Raw genomic sequence first — 25032 nt, forward strand, 5'->3', positions numbered from 1 at the left:
TCGCACAAACAAGAAGACAGTGGAGATCAATCACAATTTGTTCCTTTTATTCTTCCTTTGTTCAGCGATAGAGTAAAAGCACCATTACTTACAACTCATATTTTCTCCTCTACAGACAAATCACCATCAATTACAGATCCTATTTTCTTTCCTACAGACAAATCACCATCAATTACAGATCCTATTTTCTTCCCTACAGCCAAATCACCATCAATTACTGATCCTATTTTCTTTCCTACAGACAAATCACCATCAATTACAGATCCTATTTTCTCCTCTACAGCCAAATCACCTTCAATTACAGATCCTATTTTCTCCTCTACAGCCAAATCACCATCAATTACAGATCCTATTTTCTCCTCTACAGCCAAATCACCATCAATTACAGATCCTATTTTCTCCTCTACAGCCAAATCACCATCAATTACAGATCCTATTTTCTTCCCTACAGACAAATCACCATCAATTACTGATCCTATTTTCTTCCCTACAGCCAAATCACCATCAATTACAGATCCTATTTTCTTCCCTACAGCCAAATCACCATCAATTAGAGATCCTATTTTCTTCCCTACAGCCAAATCACCATCAATTACTGATCCTATTTTCTTCCCTACAGCCAAATCACCATCAATTATAGATCCTTTTTTCTTCCCTACAGACAAATCACCATCAATTACAGATCCTATTTTCTTCCCTACCGACAAATCACCATCAATTACTGATCCTATTTTCTTCCCTACAGCCAAATCACCATCGATTACAGATCCTATTTTCTCCTCTACAGCCAAATCACCATCAATTACTGATCCTATTTTCTCCTCTACAGCCAAACCACCATCAATTACTGATCCTATTTTCTCCTCTACAGCCAAATCACCATCGATTACAGATCCTATTTTCTCCTCTACAGCCAAATCACCATCAATTACAGATCCTATTTTCTCCTCTACAGCCAAATCACCATCAATTAGAGATCCTATTTTCTTCCCTACAGCCAAATCACCATCAATTACTGATCCTATTTTCTTCCCTACAGCCAAATCACCATCAATTACAGATCCTATTTTCTTCCCTACAGCCAAATCACCATCAATTACAGATCCTATTTTCTTCCCTACAGACAAATCACCATCAATTACTGATCCTATTTTCTTCCCTACAGACAAATCACCATCAATTACAGATCCTATTTTCTTCCCTACAGCCAAATCACCATCAATTACAGATCCTATTTTCTTCCCTACACAGCCAAATCACCATCAATTACAGATCCTATTTTCTTCCCTACAGACAAATCACCATCAATTACTGATCCTATTTTCTTCCCTACAGAAAAATCACCATCAATTACTGATCCTATTTTCTTCCCTACAGACAAATCACCATCAGTTACAGATCCTATTTTCTTCCCTACAGACAAATCACCATCAATTACTGATTCTATTTTCTTCCCTACAGACAAATCACAATCAATTAAAGATCCTATTTTCTTCTCTACAGACAAATCACCATCAATTAGAGATCCTATTTTCTTTCCTACAGACAAACCACAAACGGCTACTGATCTTTTTTTCTTCCCTACAGACAAATCACCATCAATTACAGATCCTATTTTCTTCCCTACAGACAAATCACCATCATTTGTAACTCTTCTCTCCTCCTTTCATTTACGACTTCTCATTTCTCCTCTACACTCCTCTACGTACAAAGCACTTGTGGGGTTCTTGAAAGGTCTGGACTTCAGAAAATCCCGTAAATTCTCAGCAATAAAAAAATATAAATAAATAACTGAAAATTGAGTTATCAGACTCACAGTCCCTCTAGTCCTTATTATTACTTAAATATCTGACCAGGCACAACTCTCATAGGGTAAGCAAAAGCCAGATAAAACCTGCTCTTAAGTTTATTGAAAGCAACAAAGAAACTCGCTGGAAATTAAGAATAATTAATTAATACCAAGCACACAGCAACCTAATAGCTATCCTAAAACATCCTAGCAAATGGTTACTTAGCTGTAGGGGGAGAAGGGGAAACCACACCTTGATCTGCCTCGTGTTCCGTTTGGCCTGGAGTCCTTCTTCAATCCTCTCTCGTTCCTCACTGCAACGCGCCGTGCCCTCCTTCCTCCCACGGGCTTCCCTGACCTGAGTACACAGTCACTCTGGACTTGCGAATACTACAAGGCTGAAAAACCCACCACGATGAGGAACGTGGCGTGGGAGGAGGCGAGCGACGTCTGCTCGCGGCGAAATCTGGGCAGGAGATGACTTGAAAGATGGCGGCGGTCCCACAGTGCTCCGCGCGCCGGCCGCGGTCAAGTTGCCAGTTCTCGCCATACTGACATCTTGTTTTCTGTGCAACACTTACGCTAAAACGCTCTAACGGCTATGGATTGTTATTTATTAATAACCTGACACATGCAGTTGGTCATAGTGGGTCATGCATCCCACACATAGCTCAACGTTGGCAGTAATAACGAATTTGATTTGAAAAGCTCGCTGCTCCCGCCTCCTAGTTTTCTCGCCTGATCTGTGACTCTTTCCGCTCTCTCAATCAAAATGGCGGGGACTCCCGCGGTAATTTTCCACGGCCACTCCCTGAATAATGAATCATGACACCACTGTCAATTTCTCTTCTTATTTTCTCCTCTACAAACAGCCTCCGTCACCTCCATCTCCTCTCTCCTCCCCGCAGCCAAGGAAGAACTGGTGGAGATCAACGCCGGGGGTCGGGGCGGCGTGCAACTGGTGACGGACAAGAACTCGGGCACCAGCTGGCTCCTGGTCACCCACGCCACCTGGAGGGACGCCGGGAACTACACGTGCGCGCCCGTGCACGCCACGCCCGCCTCAGTGTCCGTCCACGTGCTCGACGGTGGGTGGGGCGGGGAGGGGAGAGGGGAGGTGGGGGGTAGGGAAGGGGAATGGAGGGGGTGGGAGGGGAGGAGGGATAGATAAGGTAAATATGTGTGTGTGTGTGTGTGTGTGTGTGTGTGTGTTAGTAATGATAATATTCGTGTTTTTTGTATATTTTTTTAATATCTTGTTTTTGTGTTTTTTCTCTTTTTTCAATTACTTTATCCTATGTTTTCCTTTATCACTTACTTTCCTTTTGTTTTCCAGGCCTGCTCTCACATCCTCTTCTTTTTATATTGTTTTTGCGGTTCCTTTCATCTATTTTTTTTTTTTTTAATCCCTCTTTCGTTGATATCTAATGTTTTCTTGTTGCCGTTTTTCCCTCAACATTTCTTGCTGATCTCTTTTATATTTATTTTCCTCTTTATCTTTTCCTGACTTTATCATATAAGTTCTGATACTTTTTCCGTTATTTTGCTTTCTTACATTTTGCTGATGATTCTCTTCTTATATCCAATCTCATTTTTTTTTTATCTCTCAACGAAAATTCCAATCTTGTTCTCTTTACTCTCGCAATGAAAATCCTCCTTTTGATTCTATTCTCATGATTCTCTATCCCCCTTGGACTTTTTCTCCCTCGTTATTATTCTTCCTTTTTGTCCCTCTCCTCTCTGGGTTCCTCCTTTAATGGCCCTTGAATGTACTCCTCCTCCTCCTCCTCCTCCTCCACCTTTGATTAGATAGTTAGTGTACGTCATCAGGTCTGCTATTGTTTGATCTTCCTTTATGTTGCTTTGTGTTCCTCCACCTCGTTATCCTATTCCTCTAATCCCTTTTATTCCATCCCATCTGGTCGTGTTGTATCCTTAATCGCCTTTTATTCAATTCCTCTATGACGGCTCGTTCCCAGATCCGCTTTAGATAATTCCTCTTTGGCGCTTCGTTCCTCTGATCCTCTTTGTTTGACTTGACTTCCGCGCTTTCCACCGCTCCTGATCCTCTTTTGTTCTCCACCCTGAGCGTTTTATCTCTTCCGTCTTACTTCGGGTCATCATTCTTGTGTGTTACTTCTGCTCTTCTTGTTATGAATCCTTTTTCCTTCTTTTTTGCCTTTTATCAGATTTTTTGTTACTTCCGTACATATCCTTTGCGTTACATATATATTGTCCTTCTCTGCCTTAGTGTTTTATCTCCCATCTTCCTTCGAGTTCTTGTTGTTGTGTGTGCTACCTCTACTCTTCCTTCCGTGTTCTGACTCCCCTATCTTTATTTTTGGTCTGTCTGATTTGATGTTATATTTCCATCTTCCTCTTACGTTTATATTGTTCCCTTCTTTGTGTTTCGTTCCATTCTCCTATTTCCAACGCTAACTCTCTTTTCTTCTCCGTGTGACCTAATACTACTACTCCTTCCCAAACATCAACATAACATAAGGATCATTTTCTTCTCCTTTTTCGCTTCTCTCTTTACTATGTGATTAACTATTCATTCTTCGTTCTCTTTTCACAAATCGCTCTCTTTCTTTTGAGACCCCTTATGTTCTTATGATCTTATGTTCTTATGTAGTCTTCTCTTTCTTGGTCTTTGAAACAATAATCCTTCCTTTTCCTACGGCTGCGTGCCCTTGATCCCCGTTCCTTTCCCCCAGAAGAGGCTCCAGCCGAGCTCCAAAACGACCCCCAGCCGAGCCGGGCCCAGACGTCCACCCAAGGAACGCCAGGCCTCCCGCTGCTCCTACTGGGGCTTCACCGTGTGCTGGGGCGCGACGTGCCGAGAACCTGGTGCCTCTGGGTTTTCCTGGGGGCGTGTCTAGTGCACCCCAGCGCCATCAGGGGTACGAGTGGCCTTCAGGACGCCTCACAGACTAGTAAAGCAGCAGAAGGATCGTTAACAGTCGTTGCGAGGGATGGAAACAGAGTCCTTGGCGTCACTCTCTTACGAAAACAGGAGTTAGGAGGTGATTTGAGCATAGCCTTTGGTTCCTACACTCCGTCTTCTTTCCCTGCATCCTACACTCCCTTATCCTCTTCCTTCTCCTTCGTCTCCTATACGCCATCCTTCTCCTTATTCTTACAATCCTACACTACCTCCTCCTTCTCCTCCTCCCGAAGGCACCATTATCGCCCACTCAGAGTTCCGATGCCCACGTGCTTTGATCAGTCCTCCTCCTCCTCCTCCTCCTCTTCATCCTCCTCCTCCTCTTCATCCTCCTTCTCCTCCTCCTCCTCCTCCTCCGCCTCCTCCCCTTCTCTCACTCTCGCCTTCTGCACTTCCCTCACCCACGCCTTTCGCCCTCAGCTCTAGTCCACAATGGGGCGTGTGGGAAGCGTGGCGCGGAGGCCGTAGCGGTGCGGGAGTCTTTTTGTATTGGTTGTTTGCGGTGGTGTGTTGGTGCGGGTGTGTTGCGGTGGTGGCGTGTTGGTGCTGGGGAAAGGGAGTTGCGGGGCGTGAAGAGGAAAACTGTGTACCTATCGTGTGTGTTGTCCCTCCTCCCTCATGCAGGTGTAAAAATGTGTTGCTCTTTCCTGCTCTCTTGATCACGCCACACACACACGCACACACACACACACACACACACACACACACACACACACACACACACACACACGCACACACACACACACACACACCATACACGAATACACGAATGTACATATAATTCTAAGGTCGTGTGTACAGTGTATTCATCAGTGTGTACCTTTCCACTCGATCACCCAATCACGTGAATACATAAGCGTTCATGCATAAACGCTCATTCATACATACATACATATATACATACATACATACATACATACGCACATACATACATACATACATACATACAATCATACGTAAATTCACTCGCCAAGCAGAGCGAAATAGAGAGGAAGAGAGAGAATGGAAAATCACGAAAACTGGATGTGTATTTTTACACTTGATAATGAGACTCAGATCACATGTTTTTTTCACTTGTCGCTCTAAAAGTGTGGGGAAAAATAAAGTAAACAAGAGATTTTAAATATAAATGATAAAACAGTGATTTATTTTTATTTTTACATCTACGCCTATAGCGCCAGGAAGCTTGCTTGAGGGGCCTGGATGGTAGTCGGCCCCAGCCCGTCATGGCGCAGGCAAGTGTTTATAGTGGCGCCATCTTCTCAAGAAACGTTAATGATATAAAATGGAAGAGTGTATGATGCCAACGAGAAAAAAATGTAAGATCGAGGAAGAAAAGGTGACTGACATATAAAAAGTTAGAAAGAGAAAAGAAATGAAAACAGATGAAGGATTGAAAAGATGCATCAGGGAAATTAAACTCAAAGTGTGGAAGGTAAAATATGCAAAATAAGGAATTAAAAAAGAATAGGTGATTGATGATATAGGTTGATGAGAAATAAAATGAGATGGAGGGGAGAAAATGAGACAGAAAAGGTTAATATAAAAAAAAATGTTAAACGATGGAAAAGGAGGACAAGCGAAAAAGGTGAAAAACTGCTGAGAAAAATTGGAAAGGAAACGGAAAATGCGCAAATCTAAACGAGAATACCAAAAGAAGGAAGAAAAAAGAAAAAAAAGAAGGGGACACTCTACAGGGGGAAATGTGCAGGTATGAAATTAAAGTGCAAATGTGATCAGTTATTTTTGGTTTTGTGGAAATAGGAAAAGAATATTGTAACTCATGAAAAGAAGGATAAAAAAAATATGAAAACAACGTAAACATCCAATGAGAGAAAAGGAAGAAATTATTGACGTTGAAACTCTTGAAAGATTGAAAAAGATCGAAACTGTAAAAGACTAAGACTCATGAAAAGGAAGCTGTAAAAAATATCCATTCAGCGAACGGAAACAAATCAAACGAGTAAAAAACTGAAAAACTTCGAGGGGCAAAACCATATATAAAATTCAGCTGTTACACTAACCGATGGGTCTTACCTAAGTGGAAGTGAGATGAAGTTGAAGAATTAAATGAACGATTTGAAGTAATGAGAAAAAAAATGTAAAGAGATGAATGTTGTACTGTCTGATTTTCGATTTGTGTACATAAAAAACCTGTAAAAGAAAAAAACTGAAACTTACGTAAAAAAGAAAGAGCAAAAAAATATCTGCAGGTACTTAAAAAAAAACATTCGAGAAAACAAAATTAAAATTCTCGAGGAAGGATGTGGAGTTATTGAATTAAACTTGATATAATAAAAGTTTTCGGCTCCGTGGGAATGTGAGAGATGAAAAAGGAGGACTGAAACTCATGCAGGAAAAGAACAGATATGAAATTAAAGTGTGAAGACGATCAATGACTCGCTCTCTGGCTGCTGGAGATGCAACAGAGATAAGAATATAAAAGAATGAAATTGTTACCTCAAGAATGAGAGAAATACAAAAAGATAAGTAAATGAGTAAGGGACTGACACTCGGGGGAAAAAAAAAACTTATGGAATTAAACTAACAAGACGATCAATGACTCACCCTCCGGTTCGTGGAGATGGGAAAAAAAACGGTAAGAAACGGAAACAAATAAAATAAGAAAAATAAGATTAATTAAATGCTTTGTAAATTAAACTTCGACGCTGTAATCAATTATAGAGACACGAGAACGATGAGGAAATAACAAAAGCAAATTAGCAAATGAATGAGTTACTGTTGGCAATAATTCACTTTCTATCAATTAAGTGATTTCTGTGGAAAGTAAAAAGTGAAAGAAAATGAAATACAATAAAATTTCTGAACGTTTGATATTCTCTCTCTCTCTCTCTCTCTCTCTCTCGTAACATGAATACACACACACACACAACATCGTTTTAAAAAGATGCATCTTTTCTCCTTATCTCCTTTCCTCCTCCTAAATCAGTAGCAGCAAAATCCTCGAAAAGATCATTAGACAAACTTTCCAGTTTTCTAGAGGACAATAGTATAATTTTGGATACCCAACACGGTTTCAGGAATAAGTGTTCCTGCTTAACGAATCTACTGGACCTCCTCCAAGGTATTATGAGAACTGGGATAATTACATCCCAAATGATGTCATATCTAGACTCTCAAAAAGCCTTTGACAAGGCAACACATTGGCGAATCCTAAAGAAACTACAATCAGCGGGTATAGGGAACAACCTCACTGCGTGAATAAGAGATCGGCTCACCAATATAAAACAACGAGTTTTATCCAACTGCCAGGCTTCTGAGTGGCTTCCAGTCACGTGGACTGGACAACGTGGGCAAGGGTCAGTTCGGCGACGTACTACGAAAACTATTCCACCCCTGAGGGGTCAGCCGTATGAAAAACGACTATAGCGACTCAACTCTTTTTTTTACGTTGTAAGAGAGATGCTTACGAGGAGATATGTTACAGGTGTTGAAGTACCTGAAGTAGTTCAGTAACGTCGACCACTCCAAGTTTTTCGAGCAACAAACTAACTTAAGAACCAGAAACAACGGTCTACCTATCCAAGCGAAGCGATGTAATTCAGACATTGGCAGGAGTTTCATTTCAGACCGAGTCATCCGACATTGGAATAACCTCCCTCTAGAAGTCGTAGGTGCGAAAACCATCAACTCCTTTAAAATTAATATTGACTGTTACTTCGTTGCAACAGGAGTAGACTGAATGTAAGTACCGAGGTGTTTTGGATCCCTTTGCTGGCACGAAGTGACTGTCCAGCAGACCAGATCACCTGAGCAGGCAACCTCGTAGTGAGCGAATAGGCTTCTTGCAGCCTGCCTTCCCATGTTTCCATGTTCCATGTTTCCTCCTCCTCCTCCTCCCTTTTAACCCACTGAGTCTTTCTTTCCCATCCTTTTCTCTAAGTCTTTATCCTCCTCCTCTTCTTCACATCACTCCTTCACTACCTCTTCGTCATTTTTCTCCTTTATCTTATTAATTCTACCGTCTTCCCCTGCTCCTCCTCCTTCTACTCCTCATCCTCTTGTTCCTCTTTGAAGCTGTGGTGTTCAAGGGCTCTTAAATACCTTGAAAAGAAGAACTAAGGGAAGAAAGAAAAGAACCAAAGAGGAAGAAAGAAAAGGATGAAGAGGAAGAGGAGGAGGGGTGAAGGAATGGGAAGGGGAAAGGGAAGAGGAGGAAGGAAATGATGAGGAGGAGCAAAAAAGGACTGCAAGGAGATGGCTGAAGGGAGGTGAAGGAATATAAAATGAGTGAGACAAAGGAAAGTCAAACTACAAAACATGACAAAGGTCGAGTTAAAAATATAAATATAGGGTAAAATAAAACACACAATGAGTTTAGGGAGCAAAGGAAGGAAAGGAGAGACATAAGGGAAAATAAAGGAGCGTGTGAAAAAAATTATAAAATGTCGATGAATCTTTGAGAAACAGATGAATGAGGAAGAGGAGAAGGAGGAGGAGGAAGAGAAGGAGCAAGAGGAAAAGAGAAAGGAGGGGAGAGGAATCGGAGAGGAGATGGAAGATTAAAAGGAAAAGATAAAAAATAGGAAATGGGGCATATGAAGAAAGAAAGGAGGAGAAGAAAGAGGAAGAGAAGAAGGAGGAGAAGGAGGAGGAGGTTTAGGAGGTGTGTGTGTATATATGTGTGTGTGTGTGTGTGTGTGTGTGTGTGTGTGTGTGTGTGTGTGTGTGTGTGGTTTACATGCTGACTCCCCCCCCCCCCCCAGTCTCTCTCTCTCTCTCTCTCTCTCTCTCTCTCTCTCTCTCTCTCTCTCTCTCTCTCTCTCTCTCTCTCTCTCTCTCTCTCTCTCTCTCTCTCTCTCTCTCCCCTCTTCCCCTTAATCCCTTCCCTCCCGCCCTTTCTTCTCTTCCTTGAAAAGCACTCAGGAGGAAAAGAAAGTGAAGGAGGGGAAGAGAGAAAGATTAGGAAGAAAACTGCGAAGGAGAGAGAGAGAGAGAGAGAGAGAGAGAGAGAGAGAGAGAGAGAGAGAGAGAGAGAGAGAGAGAGAGAGAGAGAGAGAGAGAGAGAGAGAGACAGAGAGAGAGAGAGAGAGAGAGAGAGAGAGAGAGAGAGAGAGAGAGAGAGAGAGAGAGAGAGAGAGAGAGAGAGAGAGAGAGAGAGAGAGAGAGAGAGAGAGAGAGAGAGAGAGAGAGAGAGAGAGAGAGAGAGAGAGAGAGAGAGAGAGAGGAGTGAAGAGGATCAAATTTTATGTGAACTCCAACAAAAGGACTCTCAAGTTGCACCTGGCCTGGAGTGTGTGTGTGGGCGTGCAAGTGTGTGGGCGTGCAGGTGTGCGGGCGTGAAGGTGTGTAAGTGTATAGGTGTGGACTCTTGACACCTGGCTGCTCACGGCTTCCCAGGTGGCTCCGACAGGTGAGAAAAACTGATTACTCTGCCAGTTATGCGAGGCCTTGAGGAGGGAAAGAGTGTGCGGAGATAGTGATAGGAGGAGGTGGAGGACAAGGCCGGAGGAGGAATGAAAAGGATCGAGAGCAAGATAAATACTGTGGAAGAGAATGGGGAGAGGAGTATGTTGAATAGATATAAGAAAATGTCTAAAGAAGAGGAATGTGAATGACGAAGAGAAAAATTATATATTACAGGAGAGATGAAAGAAAACGAAAAAGAGTAAAAGTAGCAGGAAGAAGGGAAGGAGGAGAGGGAAAAGAAGTTATAGGCGAAATTACAGGTGGTGAAGGAGGAGGAAGACGAAAAGGAGTAAGAAGAGGAGGAAGAGGAGGATGAGGACGAGGAAGAAGAGGAGGAGGAGGAGGATGAGAGCTTTAAGTGGATTCCAGTTAACTGGACTGGAGGTGAGTCAGGTGAAGTCGGCAGGTGAGAAGAGGGAGGATAAGCAGGTGCATAACTCATTTTCACTGTTACATCTACACGTTTATACGTATATACACATACTGTAATGTACATACACGCACACCTATAGTCTAGCTCAGCCAAACGTGCGGCTGTGACGTAGGTCTTTAGGGAATAAGCGGGAGTACAGGGTTGCCACGTTTTTAACTCCACGTTGGTTTTCTCTCTCTCTCTCTCTCTCTCTCTCTCTCTCTCTCTCTCTCTCTCTCTCTCTCTCTCTCTCTCTCTCTCTCTCTCTTAAATTCAACCAGATTTATTATGTTATAAAACAGAAATTGTGGGAAATTATACGAATAAAAAATCTTTCCACCTGTGTGGATGCCGGGAGTGTCTGGTTGGTGGCCGGGAGTGTTACCGCCAAAGAATTTGATTTTTTTTTCATACTTATGTCAGCTTATTTTAACGTACATTCCTTCACGATATAATCTAAATATAATTGTGAAACTACTTACCCTTCTCAAAACGTAAGGGAAACTCAATAATAAATATAGCATATATCTAGCAACACTATAAAATATATATGCCACGTTTCTTTATATGCTCATCAATTTCATATCCATAATAAGTTAACTGTTCTTTCATACGTTATAATACTAAGATTAGATGTGTATAAATACTGGCTGATCATATTTGCCATAGTTTTACTTTTATTAGAACATTTCTACACCGATGGCTAGGAGACGCGCGACGAAGCTGTACAAGGGCTCCCGTACACTGAACCCGCCCACAACCGCACGTTTAGTTGAGTCCGACTATGCCTACAATAGTCGGCGCAAGTGGCGCGACTTGCCGTAGACTTAAACACACAAATATTAGTTAAAAAATTTAGAATATGATCACTTACCACGTTCTGGCAGTGTGCAAGCATCCCCCTAAGCTCACTGCACTCACCAAGTCGGGTGGGAAGGGAACTGACGAGGCTTTGCAGTGTGGCAGGATTAATTTTCTGCCGTGCCCTCTTTACCGCTGGCTGGAGGAGGGTTATCGATGAGGTAACCGTACCGAGGTGAGTAGTACCGATAACTTTCGCAATCTTCGTTTTAAATTCGCCCAAAGATTTTCTATTGGATTCAAATCAGATGAGCTACCTAGCTAATCACTGAGTCACATCTATGGTTGTGTGGCATAGTTCTCCACTGTGCTGGCACTGTCCCATCACTGCAGAGCACACTGCGCCACTTGACATCGCCCCACTGTCTGTATTTCTTAGCTAAAATAACTCTTTTTATCCTGTCACGTTCTGTTAGCTCTGGTTTTGGCACCGGTCGGTAAGAGGTACTTCAGTTCGTCATGGATATAATGTTGCACTTTATGTTATCTAGCAAGACCATGTAATCTGGGATTACTTTGTTGTATTTTTTGTTGTTGTATTTATTTTTGCCGTGAATTAATCTCTAGTTAACGTCTGATGACATTTATAGTTCGTTGATTAATTTGCTTTGCTTTGCCAGGACGTTTTTTGTGTCGTGGTAGTGAAACGCCGCCACCCGGCGCTGTGCTTTTCTCACTGGACCTTCCATATTATGTGACCAAATTGATTTCAGCTGTGGAGAGTAAGGGGCTTTTAGCCGGACAAGTAGACGCCTATCGGTTGTCTACTGATTTGGGCTCATATTTGAAAGCTGGTGGCTGGACAGAGGGAGAGAATGTCTCTATCAAATGTTCTCAATTTTTTGGAATTTTTTGTATACATGGCTGTCATCAAGGGCCAGTTTCGAAAAAGTTCATTATCCCTAGACTACGGCCCGCTGACAAGTTGCACGACTTCATGCTTAAAATAAAAACTAAGATGGAGGAGAAAGACGGAGCGCCAGTCCCCGCTGTAGCCTCTGTCGACCAGAAGGCCGCTAATGTTAGCGCGTCCTCATCAGTGGTGGCGGCCACCACCGAAAAGCCTAAGCGTCACTGTTCGTACTGTCAGCGTGACGGTCATACGGTTGACTATTGTGTAAAACGTCAGCGGGATCGCAAGGCTAATAGGGAGAAGGGAGGCTCGCCGATGTCAGGCAAATCTGCTTCTCAGAAGACCCCGGATGCTTCAAAAAGTCGAGCCGCGGGCTACCACATTGGCAAGTTCTGTTTTGTCCACGGTACTGGTAGACACACCACGGAGGAGTGTTTCTCTGTGCTACAGTTAAAGAAAGAGCGAGCAGGAAAGTTCGTGAAGGGGTTGGAGGAAGCCGAGCGCCCCCCCAAAACCGACCCAGGGTAGCAACCCGGGGGGGGGAGGAAATCGAGACTGCAGTGCAGGCTGACAATAGTAGCTTGTATGAATCAGTTGTGGCCGCGTGCAGTCAGCCTGAAATTATGGCGCTTAAAGTCAAGCTGGGTCCGCTACAAGCGTCATTTGCGGTCGACACCGGCGCGGCGGTTAATGTGTTGCCTGAAAGGACATACTTAGCTTTTAACGCGCGTCGCGGGGAGGCCGCTACCAGCTACGACCCTCGGACCTGAGCCTTTGCGGTGTCACCGCCGACAGGCTTAACATCCTTGGGTTGGTGAGTTTGCCAGTGAGTTTGGGACGAAACACCCCTGTCATGCGTTTGATTTTTACGTGACGTCAAACTTTTCCCTGCCGTCTGACGGTCTTCTTGGGTTGTCGTCACTGAGGTCTAACCGCATGGTAATACTTCCAGATAGTAATACGGTAAGGTTTCAAGGGTGGTGTTTCAAGGCCATGGATCAACCTGTGCGCCTCGCTTCTCCCTGGGAAAGAAAAGAAATACCCAGCAAGGGTCGGGAAAGTGTTTCTCCTGAGTCGGTAGTGCATACCGTGCCGACTCTTTCCACGGTGCCGGTGCATGGCGCGGGCACCACCTCACTTCATGGTCAACCACCTACACCAGCTGACGTTTGCGGGGGATGGAAAAATGTCAATGCGATAGTCGTGGGGAATCACGAAATCCCTCAACGAACCGCAATGCACGTCCCCGTGTCAGTCCCTAACGCCAACGTAGGTTGTGACATCTGCCTAGAAGGGCCTAGTCGTGTCAACACGCTAGCGATAGAGTCCACCCTTAACACGGTGCGCGAGGTAGGTAGGACCGTAGCTTTAGTGGTTAATGCCACTGGCGGTTCAGTTCAACTCAGAAATGGAGTCATTTTGGGTCGCGCTTTAGAGTTTGACGGACAGGTGTCCCCAGACCCTTTAGAGTTAAAGCGGCCTTGTGCCGGCGCAGTGGGTCAACCCGCCGCCGGCGGTACATCTTGTCAGGCCTCATCTGTCGATTCTTTAGTCAAAGTGGTCGATTATCCCGAGCTTAAGGGCCCGCTTCTGAAGCTTTTACATCAGTATCGTGATGTCATTGCCCTGCCCGGTGAACCTATAGGTGCGACTGCTACGACAGAACACAACATTAGGGTTAAACCCGACAACAAACCGGTGTACATTCCTGCATACAGACTCCCACACAGTCAAAGGCAGGATGTAGATGAACAGGTTAAAGATATGTTGGACCAAGGTGTTATTCAGCATTCCCGATCTCCGTGGAACTCGCCCTTGTTTCTAGTCCCTAAAAAGGACGGAAGTTTCAGGCCTGTCATCGATATTAGGAAAGTAAATGAGGTGACTGAGGATGATAGGTACCCTCTGCCTGTTTTAGGTGACTTGTTAATGTCCCTGGGGCAAGGGAATACTATTTTCAGTAGTCTTGACCTTTTAAGTGGGTACTGGCAGGTGCCGATGGCAGCTGGATCCAGAGAGATTACAGCCTTCAGTACCCCTAGCGGTCATTTTGAATGGTTAAGGATGCCATTCGGCCTCAAAACCGCACCCATTACTTTTCAGAGGATGATCAACACATTGTTCTCAGACATGATAGGCAAAGAAGTCTATGCATATTTAGATGATTTAATCATCTGCAGCAAGGATGGCGCCAGTCACCTAGCTAAACTAGAAGTGGTTGTGCACTCAGAGGCGCTGGCCTTAAGGCCAAGCTGACTAAATGTGAATTTTTAAAGGCGAAAATCACCTTTTTAGGCCACACTGTTGATGGAGATGGTATCCACAAGATGGACGATAAAATATCGACCATAAAAAAAATTCCACAACCCCAAACCGTCGAAAACGTTCGGTCTTTCCTTGGGTTGTCCGGCTACTATAGGCCTTTCATACAAGGTTTTGCCAAAATCGCTTCGCCTCTAACGCAACTTTTAAAGAAAGAGGTACCTTTTCATTGGAATGCCCCACAACACAAGAGTTTTACAGACTTGAAGTCAGCGTTAATCAACGCTCCAGCCTTGGCATTCCCGGACTACAACGTCCCTTTTACACTTTTTACAGATGCCTCAGCCCTGGGTCTTGGTGCTGTTTTGATGCAACCGGACGCTCGCGGTAAAAATCGCGCTATTGCGTACGCAAGTCGTACTTTAAACCAGGCTGAGTCGAACTATTCAGTGACCCACCAGGAAACCCTAGCGGTTGTTTGGGCTCTTAAACATTTTAGGGATATTATCCTTGGCTATCCTATCACTGTCTTTACGGACCACGCGCCAGTCACCGAGCTTTTTAAAGGTAGAAACCTCACCGGTCGCCTCGCACGGTGGTACCTGACTATCCAGGAGTTTGGGCCAACCTTTAAGTATTTACCTGGCCGCGCGAATGTCGTCGCGGATTCACTGTCTAGGAACGTACCTGTTGGCTCAGTGGCAGAAGCGCCTACTGAAATTCAAAATTTCAGTCTAAAGGATTTAGCAGCAGCCCAGCGTCGCCAGGACGTTTGGGGTAAGGTAATATACGCTCTGGAGTCGGGTGACGAGACAAGTCTCCCGCCACTACCTGTGTCTTTTTCACAATTCTTCTTGTCACAGGACGGTGTCCTGTGCCGCTACTGGCCCCGCAAAAAGGAGTCTGTCGCACAGTTTGTGATACCGGAGTGTTATGTACCGGCGGTGCTGAACTTAATTCATGACACGGTCATTGCTGGTCACCCGGAGAGGGAGCGCACACTAACATCGGCCCGAGCGGTCTATTTTTGGCCAACTATGCGTGTAGATATTGACGCGTATGTGGCTAAGTGTGTCAAGTGTGCCCAACATAAAGGGACGGTGCCTAAGCCTGTGCCGATTCTAGAATACCCGCCCCCTGCCCTGCCTTGGGATGTAGTTTCTATTGACTTGCTACAGCTTCCCGCCAGCCACCAGGGCTTTATATAGGTACCTCTTAGTTTGAGTAGATCACTTGTCTCGGTACGTTGTTTTACCTCCGGTGAAAGATAAATCTGCTAAGGCCATTGCTCATGCCCTAATAACTCATCTCATTTGTCCGTATTCCACGCCTAGAGTGTTGTTAAGTGATAATGGAACCGAGTTTCGAAATCAACACCGTTTCCACGGCAAGGAGCACCTCCTAAGCACAATGTAGCGTCTGTGTGTAACGTCCTGGCGCCGCTGGGCCAAGGCGATACGACATACATTCACACATTCACATGTATGTTATAATATACACATTACAATTATTTGAGTTCATTTGGGGGCTTCCTCTCCTTGCACAAGGCCACTATCGTTGCGGTTTTGTCAATGTCAAGTTGAGGTTCACAGACATTGTTGTTGATGTGTAAAGAGAGGCGAGTAAGAGGATAAAACACGCGAAAATTCATCGTCTTCCGCTGCAGTAGCCTACTTGAAGCACTGGCTGACACACACTGGGCTCAAGGAGTCAAGGTCATCTGTCAATCTTGGTGCAGACTGGTTGCCAGACGCACGAGAACCCCGTGGCAAGTGACGGTTGGGCAAAGATGGGGTTTGGTTTGTAATGAACAGGGAGATGATGAATCAATCAGAATCATCCATCTCCGTGTCGTAATTTTATCGCTGCTTCAAGCCACTTTCATTTGCGCCGACTGCACATGTGTAGTACATGCTGCCCGCCGGTGCTCTTCTTGAACGATTTCGCTGAAGTTAGGGTTGGTTGAAGATCTGGCCAGCATGTGGGTAGTCTTCCGCCACTCGGCGATGGTTTGAAAAATCAACGTGTTTCGGTGGGACTCGAACCCAGGTCCACGGGCTCACCACGCCCGCACGCTGACCACCCGGCCACCGCCTCCCGCCTGATTTATGATTATTGAGTTTGGGTTCTGTCTTTCCTTGTACAAATAATGATCCACAGAAAAACTTCAATGTATGATAACACAAACATACTACAGAATTAATCATCCATATTAATAAACATTCAAACATACACACTCGTTCATTCATACACACAAATACATAAACAAACATACACACATACAAACAATTATACAAACATACAAACATTCTCATTACGGCGGGCACATAATTTTTGGTGGTAATCTGATTCGTACTACTAAAAAAAAGAGCAAAACGCAATCACGCGAAACTACAAAAATGCGATAAAACCGAAAACTAAACCCGTCGATAAAAAATTAATATTGCCAAATGATGAAAAACTGGAATTGCAAAACACAGACGACTGAACAAAAAAACAGATGAGATTCTCTCTCTCTCTCAAACAGCGACGGTGCACTAGTGACTGACAGCCAACACATTGCAAACCTCTTAACAATTACTTTTCCTCGGTGTTTAATACTAACAGTCTTCCTCTCGCTACCACCAACACCAGTACTATTGTAAATCTCGAGCATACATTGCCTAATTTCGAAATAACAACCGATGAAGTCTCTCCATTCACTTAAAACAAATAAAAGTCCCGGACCCGACAAAGTATATCCTATACTGCTTAAAGAAACAAAGAGCGAAATACTCTCCTCCCTCACTACCGTATTCAATATGTCCTTGCGACAAGCCATCGTCCCTTCGGATTGGAAAAAGGCTAACGTGACACCGATTTTTAGGAAAGGAGACAAAAAAATACCAGGTAACTACCGACCCATTAGTCTAACTTCACTTGTAGGTAAGCTAATCGAGAGCATAATTAGAGACAAAATTGTGAGTTACCTCGAAAGCCACTCATTAATTGGGGATTCACAACATGGCTTCCGTAACAAAAGATCCTGCCTGTCAAACCTACTGACCTTTTATAACGACCTCTTCTCAATTTATGACGTAACCAAATCAGCGGACGTAGTCTATCTTGATTTCCAGAAAGCGTTTGATAAAGTCCAACATCATAAATTACTTTATAAATTAAATCAAATTGGCATTGACGGTCAAGTACACCAATGGACCGCGAATTGGTTGAGCAACAGACAACAAAGAGTGGTGATTGACGGATTTAAAACAGAGTGGGCGCCGGTCACTAGTGGCGTCCCTCAGGGCTCGGTTCTTGGCCCAGTGCTCTTCATTATTTACATCAACGACGTGGATGTTGGACTCAATAATCGCATTAGTAAATTTGCAGACGACACAAAGATTGGTAACTCGGTTCTCACTGACGAAGACAGGCAAAGCCTCCAAGAATATTTGCACAAAATTTCAGCTTGGTCGGATAAATGGGAGATGCCCTTTAACGTAGACAAGTGCCAGGTCCTTCAAGTTGGAACAAAAAATAAGAAGTTCGATTACGAAATACGCGGCTAACCCAGACAACTTGGGAACCCATGACATACACTCCTGTGGACGGAGCGTGGAATGGCTTCAAGAACAAACTCCTGGAGGTAGAGAGAACAACTTGTCCCATGAAGACAAGGAGAACAAATAATGCCACAAGCCCACCATGGATGACTACCCAGGTTCGACGGGCGATTAATTTAAAGAAGAGAAAATACAACTCGCTCAAAGAAAACGGCATTGACGAGGCACGCGAACAATACCATCAAAGCCTCAGAGCTTGCAGAACACTCATTCGCCAGCGTAAACGCGACTATGAAAAGCAAATTGCACGCGAAGCCAAGTCCAACCCGAAAAAGTTCTTCACGTATATAAGAACCAAAAAGAAGACAAAAAGCAATATCGGTCCCTTAAAAGATGAAAGTGACGTACTAACACAGGACAGGAGACAAATGGTCGAAATCCTAAACAGAAACTTCGCGTCTGTGTTCACGGTCGAGAATACCCAGTCCGTACCCGAGAGCCCTACCCCACCGATGGGAATCACTCCCCTAGAAATTGCCACAATCGAAGAACGGGATGTGAAGAAGTACCTAGATAAACTCGAGACAAACAAGTCCACTGGACCCGACGACTTGTCACCCAGGCTGCTCAAGGAACTCAAGCAGCAAATCCTCAAGCCACTCACCACCATCTACAATCTGTCACTACAACAAAACAAAGTCCCAAAAGACTGGAGACAAGCGAATGTAACTCCGATCTACAAAAAGGGAGACAAAAGTGTGGCCCTAATCTACAGACCAATCAGCCTGACCTCTGTGGTGGGAAAAATCGTCGAGAATATCATCAGAGACAAACTCGTTACGTTCCTTGAAGACAACAACATCATTTCCGATGCTCAGCACGGTTTCAGGAACAAGCGCTCATGCTTAACCAATTTATTGGACTTCTTCCAAGGTATCTATGAAAACTGGGATAATCATATCCCCAGCGATGTTATATATCTAGACTTTCAGAAAGCCTTTGACAAAGTGCCACACGAAAGACTCCTCAAGAAACTTAAGTCGGCAGGATTAGGCGGCAATCTGACAGCGTGGATCAAGGACTGGCTCACTGGAAGAAAACAGCGAGTTGTACTCAACGGATAGGCCTCCGAGTGGCTCCCGGTCACAAGTGGAGTGCCACAGGGGTCAGTGCTGGGACCCATACTTTTCATCATATATATCAACGACCTAGAACTAGGATTGAAATCCATAGGATTGAAATCCAATCTTTCAAAGTTTGCCGACGACACAAAGGTGGGTGGGAAGGCCCTCACAACGGCAGACTGCAAAATTATCCAGAGAGACCTGGACCAGATCACTCGGTGGTCAGAAAAATGGCAGATGTCCTTCAACACTGCCAAATGTAAAGTAATGCATATCGGATCCAGAAACAGCAACCACACATACCACATGGGTGGCGAACCACTACATGTTGTGCAAGAGGAAAGAGACCTCGGGGTCACCATCAGCAGTGACTTGAAACAAATAAAACACTGCAAGTCCGCCTGTAAGAAAGCCAATACAATGCTTGGGTTCATATCGAGGAACTTCGAATACAAGACGCCGGGAGCTATGTTATCCTTGTACAATTCGCTGGTAAGGCCCCACCTGGAATACGCCGCGCAATTCTGGTCTCCTAATTACAGGAAAGACATTGAATTACTTGAGAGAGTACAGCGCCGCGCCACGAAGATGATACCGTCACTGAGGACGAAGCCATATGATGAGCGACTCGAGCGACTCAACCTCTTCACGTTGGAAAAGAGACGCCTGCGGGGAGATATGATACAAGTCTTTAAGTACCTGAACAAGCTCAGCAACGTTGATCACTCCAAACTCTTCACGCTACAAAGCAACCTGAGAACAAGAAACAACGGAAAAACAATTCAAGCAAAGGGATGCAATACCGACATCGGCAGGAGTTATTTCTCGAATAGAGTTGTTCGCCATTGGAACAGCCTTCCTGCAGAAGTGGCTAGCGCAGAGACCATCAACTCCTTCAAGAAACGCATTGATCGCCACTTTGCTGCATCGGGAGTGAACTGAACGTTCCCAAGAGTAGACACGCAAGTGCTTTAATCCTTCCCTGCAAGCCACTCCTATGGCAAACGGATTGATTGAATCACTGAACGCAGGTAGCCTAGTCAAGAGCCAACAGGCTTTCTGCTGCCTGCTAGTCCATGTTTCCATGTTTCCTTTAATATCGCTCAAGGGGAAGGAAAGAAAGCGGAAGAGTAAGAGACAGAGAGAGAGAGAGAGAGAGAGAGAGAGAGAGAGAGAGAGAGAGAGAGAGAGAGAGAGAGAGAACATGCCAAGACGAAAAGGAAGAGTGGTGACGAACACTGAAGCGAGGCAAATAAAGAATATTCAGGTAACTTGAAGAAAAGAAGGTGAAGGAGTGAAGGGAAAAACTGATCAAGAAAATAAGAGGAAGGGAACAACGATGGGAAGGAAGTTGTTGAGGCGTTGCTGAGATGGACATCCGACGGTCGTGGTTTACTGCCGACGGGTGACATGTCGGGGAGGGCGCCGAGTGTTTTGAAATATCCCAAACTGTCGGCGTGTGGCCTGACGCCGGGAGGCGTCGGGAGTCAAGATCGTGAATGTGTGACACTGGCCTTGGTTGTCTTTGGTGAATGTGTTCCTCATAACAGATTATACCACACAGTGTTTGGCTGGTGCGTGTTGAGGCTTTGTTCCCTTTTTCCTTACTATGCAAGGAAGAGAAGTTGCTGCTCGCCCTCAGTATCAATCCTGTTGGTCAAATGCAAGAGGAATACAGAGGTGATTTTTAGGAAACTATTTCCCGGTGCTTTCCTGAAGTCATGACCATTTTCACTTCATTTCAAGGTGCTGCCTTTGGCCCCTTATCTGGTGTTCACTGCGTAATGGTTTGTTCTCCAGGAACAGCTGCATTGCATGTATGTATAAACAGGAAGATGGGATAATTAACAAAATTAGAAGACATAAGAATAATGGAAATTGTTGAATAACTTCCAAGGGCGTTTATAGTTTGGGTTCTATATACTAAAACTTCTGGGAGGCTGTGAAATTATAAGCCTGAACAGGTTATAATATGTGTGTATTGTTTTAGGGCCCCACATTGTGCGTGGAGCAAATTATCAACAGCATCCCGAGTAACGACAGCAGCACCCAGCCGGTGGCCACACAAGCTGCACGCAAGATGCTCTCAGGCCGCCCCTAGATGCCACCCCGGATGCCGGCCTGGTGCACCCCCTTGTACGCCTCCTGGAGAGGGCAGACAAGTGAGTGTGGGCTGAGTGCTGTAACCAGAGGCCAGGGTTCAGGATGTCTATTTATCCTCTTTATAAATGAAACTTTCATGAAAGGATTATCAAAACTTCTAAAACTGAAACTGATCATTCTTTTGACATGTATTATGTCCATAGGACCAGCAGTTGTGTTCACTTATTAATTTGTTTTGCTCTTTAGCTGCCTCCTTTAGTTTATAAGTAAACTGATTTACTATTGTGCCAATGTAAATTAAGGAAAATGTTCTAGATACGAATGCCAAATGGTTTGCACAAACTGGCGACCATTACTGTTACGTGTAGGATTATTTCACGACGAACGTGTGGAGATGCGCGTCATCTGATGGCTGCCAAGCGCCCTGCCGCAGCCCCGCCCTGCACGTTCTACACTGTTCCTTCTGACCCATTCATAAATAATAGCAAGGTTAAGCATTCTGTGGCATCCAGCCCGGAGCTGTATCGTTCCTGCTGTGAGGGTCTCGCGTTGAAAAACTAGGGAGGGAACATGAAGTCTTAAGATGAAGAGAAGGAGGTAGAAAAGGGTGTCGCTTCTTGACAGAATCTTCCTGCTTTGTTTTTCCGTTGTATGAACAAATGATTAGTTTGAAGTTTGTTCCTCCATGTAATCCACGGTGTTTGCCTCCCCAACAGCCTCGGGCGCTGTCGTGTCGTTCGTCAAGCTGCTCCGCTCGCCGCACACCAACGTGGCATGCAGAGCAAGCCGTGTGGGCGCCGGGAAACACTGCTGGTGACGGGCTCCAACTCAGAGACTTCGTCATTAAGGCTGGTATTGTACAACCTCTTCTGGAACTCATTAGACCAGACACAGAGGTAAGTTCATGAGGATGTTTTCTTATATTTTATAATGGGATGCTCCACCATTCAGTGATGTATTCTTTCTTCACTTCAAAACTCAAGCACAAAGTAGAACAGTAAACTAATGCTTATAAGGGAAAGGAAAAATAAATTGATCATCAGAATAAACTGTCTTCAGTATCTTCAGTCCTGTAGCATCACTGCATCATAATGAATGTATTGCTGAGTGTAGATACACAGGTCTTTGTTGAGCAGGCATGAAAAGGCAGCAGCAGGTGGAAGGCCACAGCCACAGACGGCAGGCCAGTGCTGGTACACAATACGGTGATGGAGGCAGTGATAGTGAACAGGGTCATAACTTGTTGGCTGCGCGAATGTGTTTGAAGGATGGGTACTTTGAATTACGAGGAGCTAATAAAGTAATGTAAAGGCTAGAGTTCAATTCTCAGGTCTGAGGACATGTATCTTAACATAAATTCCTTAGTCATTCATTCATTATTGTCTTAGAAGACACAATAAAACCCAGTGAGGTGATGCCCCACCCGGACCGCTTCCTGCATGCATCAGTTATTTGTGTGTAATACCAGTGGGAGTATTGTAGGTTGACATGACTCGTTAATATTCACCCAGCAAAGGGTTATAAATGTGTTCATCTTCTCAGACTGCCGAGATCAACGAGGTGGACCGCCTGGGCCAGATGACTGAGGAGTGCGGCGGACTGGACAAGACTGAGGACTGCAGCACCACGACAACGAGGCCGTGTACGAGAAGGCCCTGGATGGATATCATCGAGAAGTGTTCCGGCGAGGAGGAGGGCCCCGAGGTGAGCAGCACCACCAGTGGCCAGGCGTACGACTTCTCTGCCTTGAACAACGTGCCTGAGGGTGGATTCTCTTTCTAGGACTTCAGTGTGTGTGTCTGGCAAGGGAGGAGCAGCAGCAGGCAGGGTGTGTGTGTTCCACGGCAGAATAATGTGATAATGTATCTAACCGTCGATCTCACTTGTCTAGGTGGGCTCTGCAGCATGTTTTACTGGGCCTTCAGTGGACCCGCTGGTGCCTGAGTGTTTTACTGGGCCTTCAGTGGACCCACGGGTGCCTCAGTGTTTTACTGGGCCTTCAGTGGACCCGCTGGTGCCTCAGTGTTTTACTGGGCCTTCAGTGGACCCGCTGGTGCCTCAGTGTTTTACTGGGCCTTCAGTGGACCCGCTGGTGCCTCAATGTTTTACTGAGCCTTCAGTGGACCCGCTGGTGCCTCAATGTTTTACTGGGCCTCTAGTGGACCCGCTGGTGCCTCAGTGTTTTACTGGGCCTTCGGTGGACCCGCTGGTGCCTCAATGTTTTACTGGGCCTTCAGTGGACCCGCTGGTGCCTCAATGTTTTACTGGGCCTTCAGTGGACCCGCTGGTGCCTCAATGTTTTACTGGGCCTTCAGTGGACCTGTTGATGCCTCAATGTTTTACTGGGCCTTCAGTGGACCCGCTGGTGCCTTAATGTTTTACTGGGCCTTCAGTGGACCCGCTGGTGCCTCAATGTTTTACTGGGCCTTCAGTGGACCCGCTGGTGCCTCAGTGTTTTACTGGGCCTTCAGTGGACCCGCTGGTGCCTCAATGTTTTACTGGGCCTTCAGTGGACCCGCTGGTGCCTCAATGTTTTACTGGGCCTTCAGTGGACCCGCTGGTGCCTCAGTGTTTTACTGGTCCTTCAGTGGACCGCTGGTACCCCAATGTTTTACTGGGCCTTCAGTGGACCCGCTGGTGCCTCAGTGTTTTACTGGGCCTTCAGTGGACCCGCTGGTGCCTCAATGTTTTACTGGGCCTTCAGTGGACCCTCTGGTGGCTCAGTGTTTTACTGGGCCTTCAGTGGACCCGCTGGTGCCTCAGTGTTTTACTGGGCCTTCAGTGGACCCGCTGGTGGCTCAGTGTTTTACTGGGCCTTCAGTGGACCCGCTGGTGCCTCAGTGTTTTACTGGGCCTTCAGTGGACCCGCTGGTGGCTCAGTGTTTTACTGGGCCTTCAGTGGACCCGCTGGTGCCTCAGTGTTTTACTGGGCCTTCAGTGGACCCGCTGGTGCCTCAGTGTTTTACTGGGCCTTCAGTGGACCCGCTGGTGCCTCAATGTTTTACTGGGCCTTCAGTGGACCCGCTGGTGCCTCAATGTTTTACTGGGCCTTCAGTGGACCCGCTGGTGCTTCAGTGTTTTACTGGGCCTTCAGTGGACCCGCTGGTGCCTCAATGTTTTACTGGGCCTTCAGTGGACCCGCTGGTGCCTCAGTGTTTTACTGGGCCTTCAGTGGACCCGCTGGTGCCTCAATGTTTTACTGGGCCTTCAGTGGACCCGCTGGTGCCTCAATGTTTTACTGGGCCTTCAGTGGACCCGCTGGTGCCTCAGTGTTTTACTGGGCCTTCAGTGAACCCGCTGGTGCCTCAATGTTTTACTGGGCCTTCAGTGGACCCGCTGGTGCCTCAATGTTTTACTGGGCCTTCAGTGGACCCGCTGGTGCCTTTGTGTGTGTTTCAAAATTGTTTTCTTGATAGGCTGAAGCTTGAGGAATTATATGGATTACTCTTCATATTAAGTAATGGCTTTTTTACCTCTTTTTATTCATCCAATAAATTTATCTTTATAAACTGCCTGACGCATTTGACTCAAATGTTATTTTGTAATAAGGGACCAAATAAATTTGTGCCAGATGATGAAAAATCTGATCATCCAGCTCAATGTATCCTTCTCCACCTGTCAAAGATATTTTCCTATATCAATAAAGCTAAAATAAGTTATCTTGGTGCAAATTATTCTCCAAATGTTATAAAAAGTTTCTTCACTC

The 25032-nt window shown here is 45.2% G+C and overlaps 1 protein-coding gene across 1 annotated transcript in view; it reads left to right on the forward strand.

Annotated features, from left to right (window-relative positions):
- The window catches only part of LOC126998630 (kin of IRRE-like protein 1), a 57005-nt gene extending 33824 nt beyond the window's left edge, over positions 1 to 23181 (forward strand). The window contains exons 4-8 of the mRNA XM_050860607.1: positions 2698 to 2877; positions 4507 to 4815; positions 21214 to 21385; positions 22043 to 22222; positions 22869 to 23181. Of these exons, the coding sequence (XP_050716564.1) occupies positions 2698 to 2877; positions 4507 to 4815; positions 21214 to 21260 (536 nt within the window). The 3' untranslated portion in view covers positions 21261 to 21385; positions 22043 to 22222; positions 22869 to 23181. The remainder of the gene's footprint in view (positions 1 to 2697; positions 2878 to 4506; positions 4816 to 21213; positions 21386 to 22042; positions 22223 to 22868) is intronic.
- Positions 23182 to 25032: the final 1851 nt, after the last annotated feature.

Source organism: Eriocheir sinensis, chromosome 1 (genome assembly GCF_024679095.1).
Source record: "Eriocheir sinensis breed Jianghai 21 chromosome 1, ASM2467909v1, whole genome shotgun sequence".
Lineage (NCBI taxonomy): Eukaryota > Metazoa > Arthropoda > Malacostraca > Decapoda > Varunidae > Eriocheir > Eriocheir sinensis.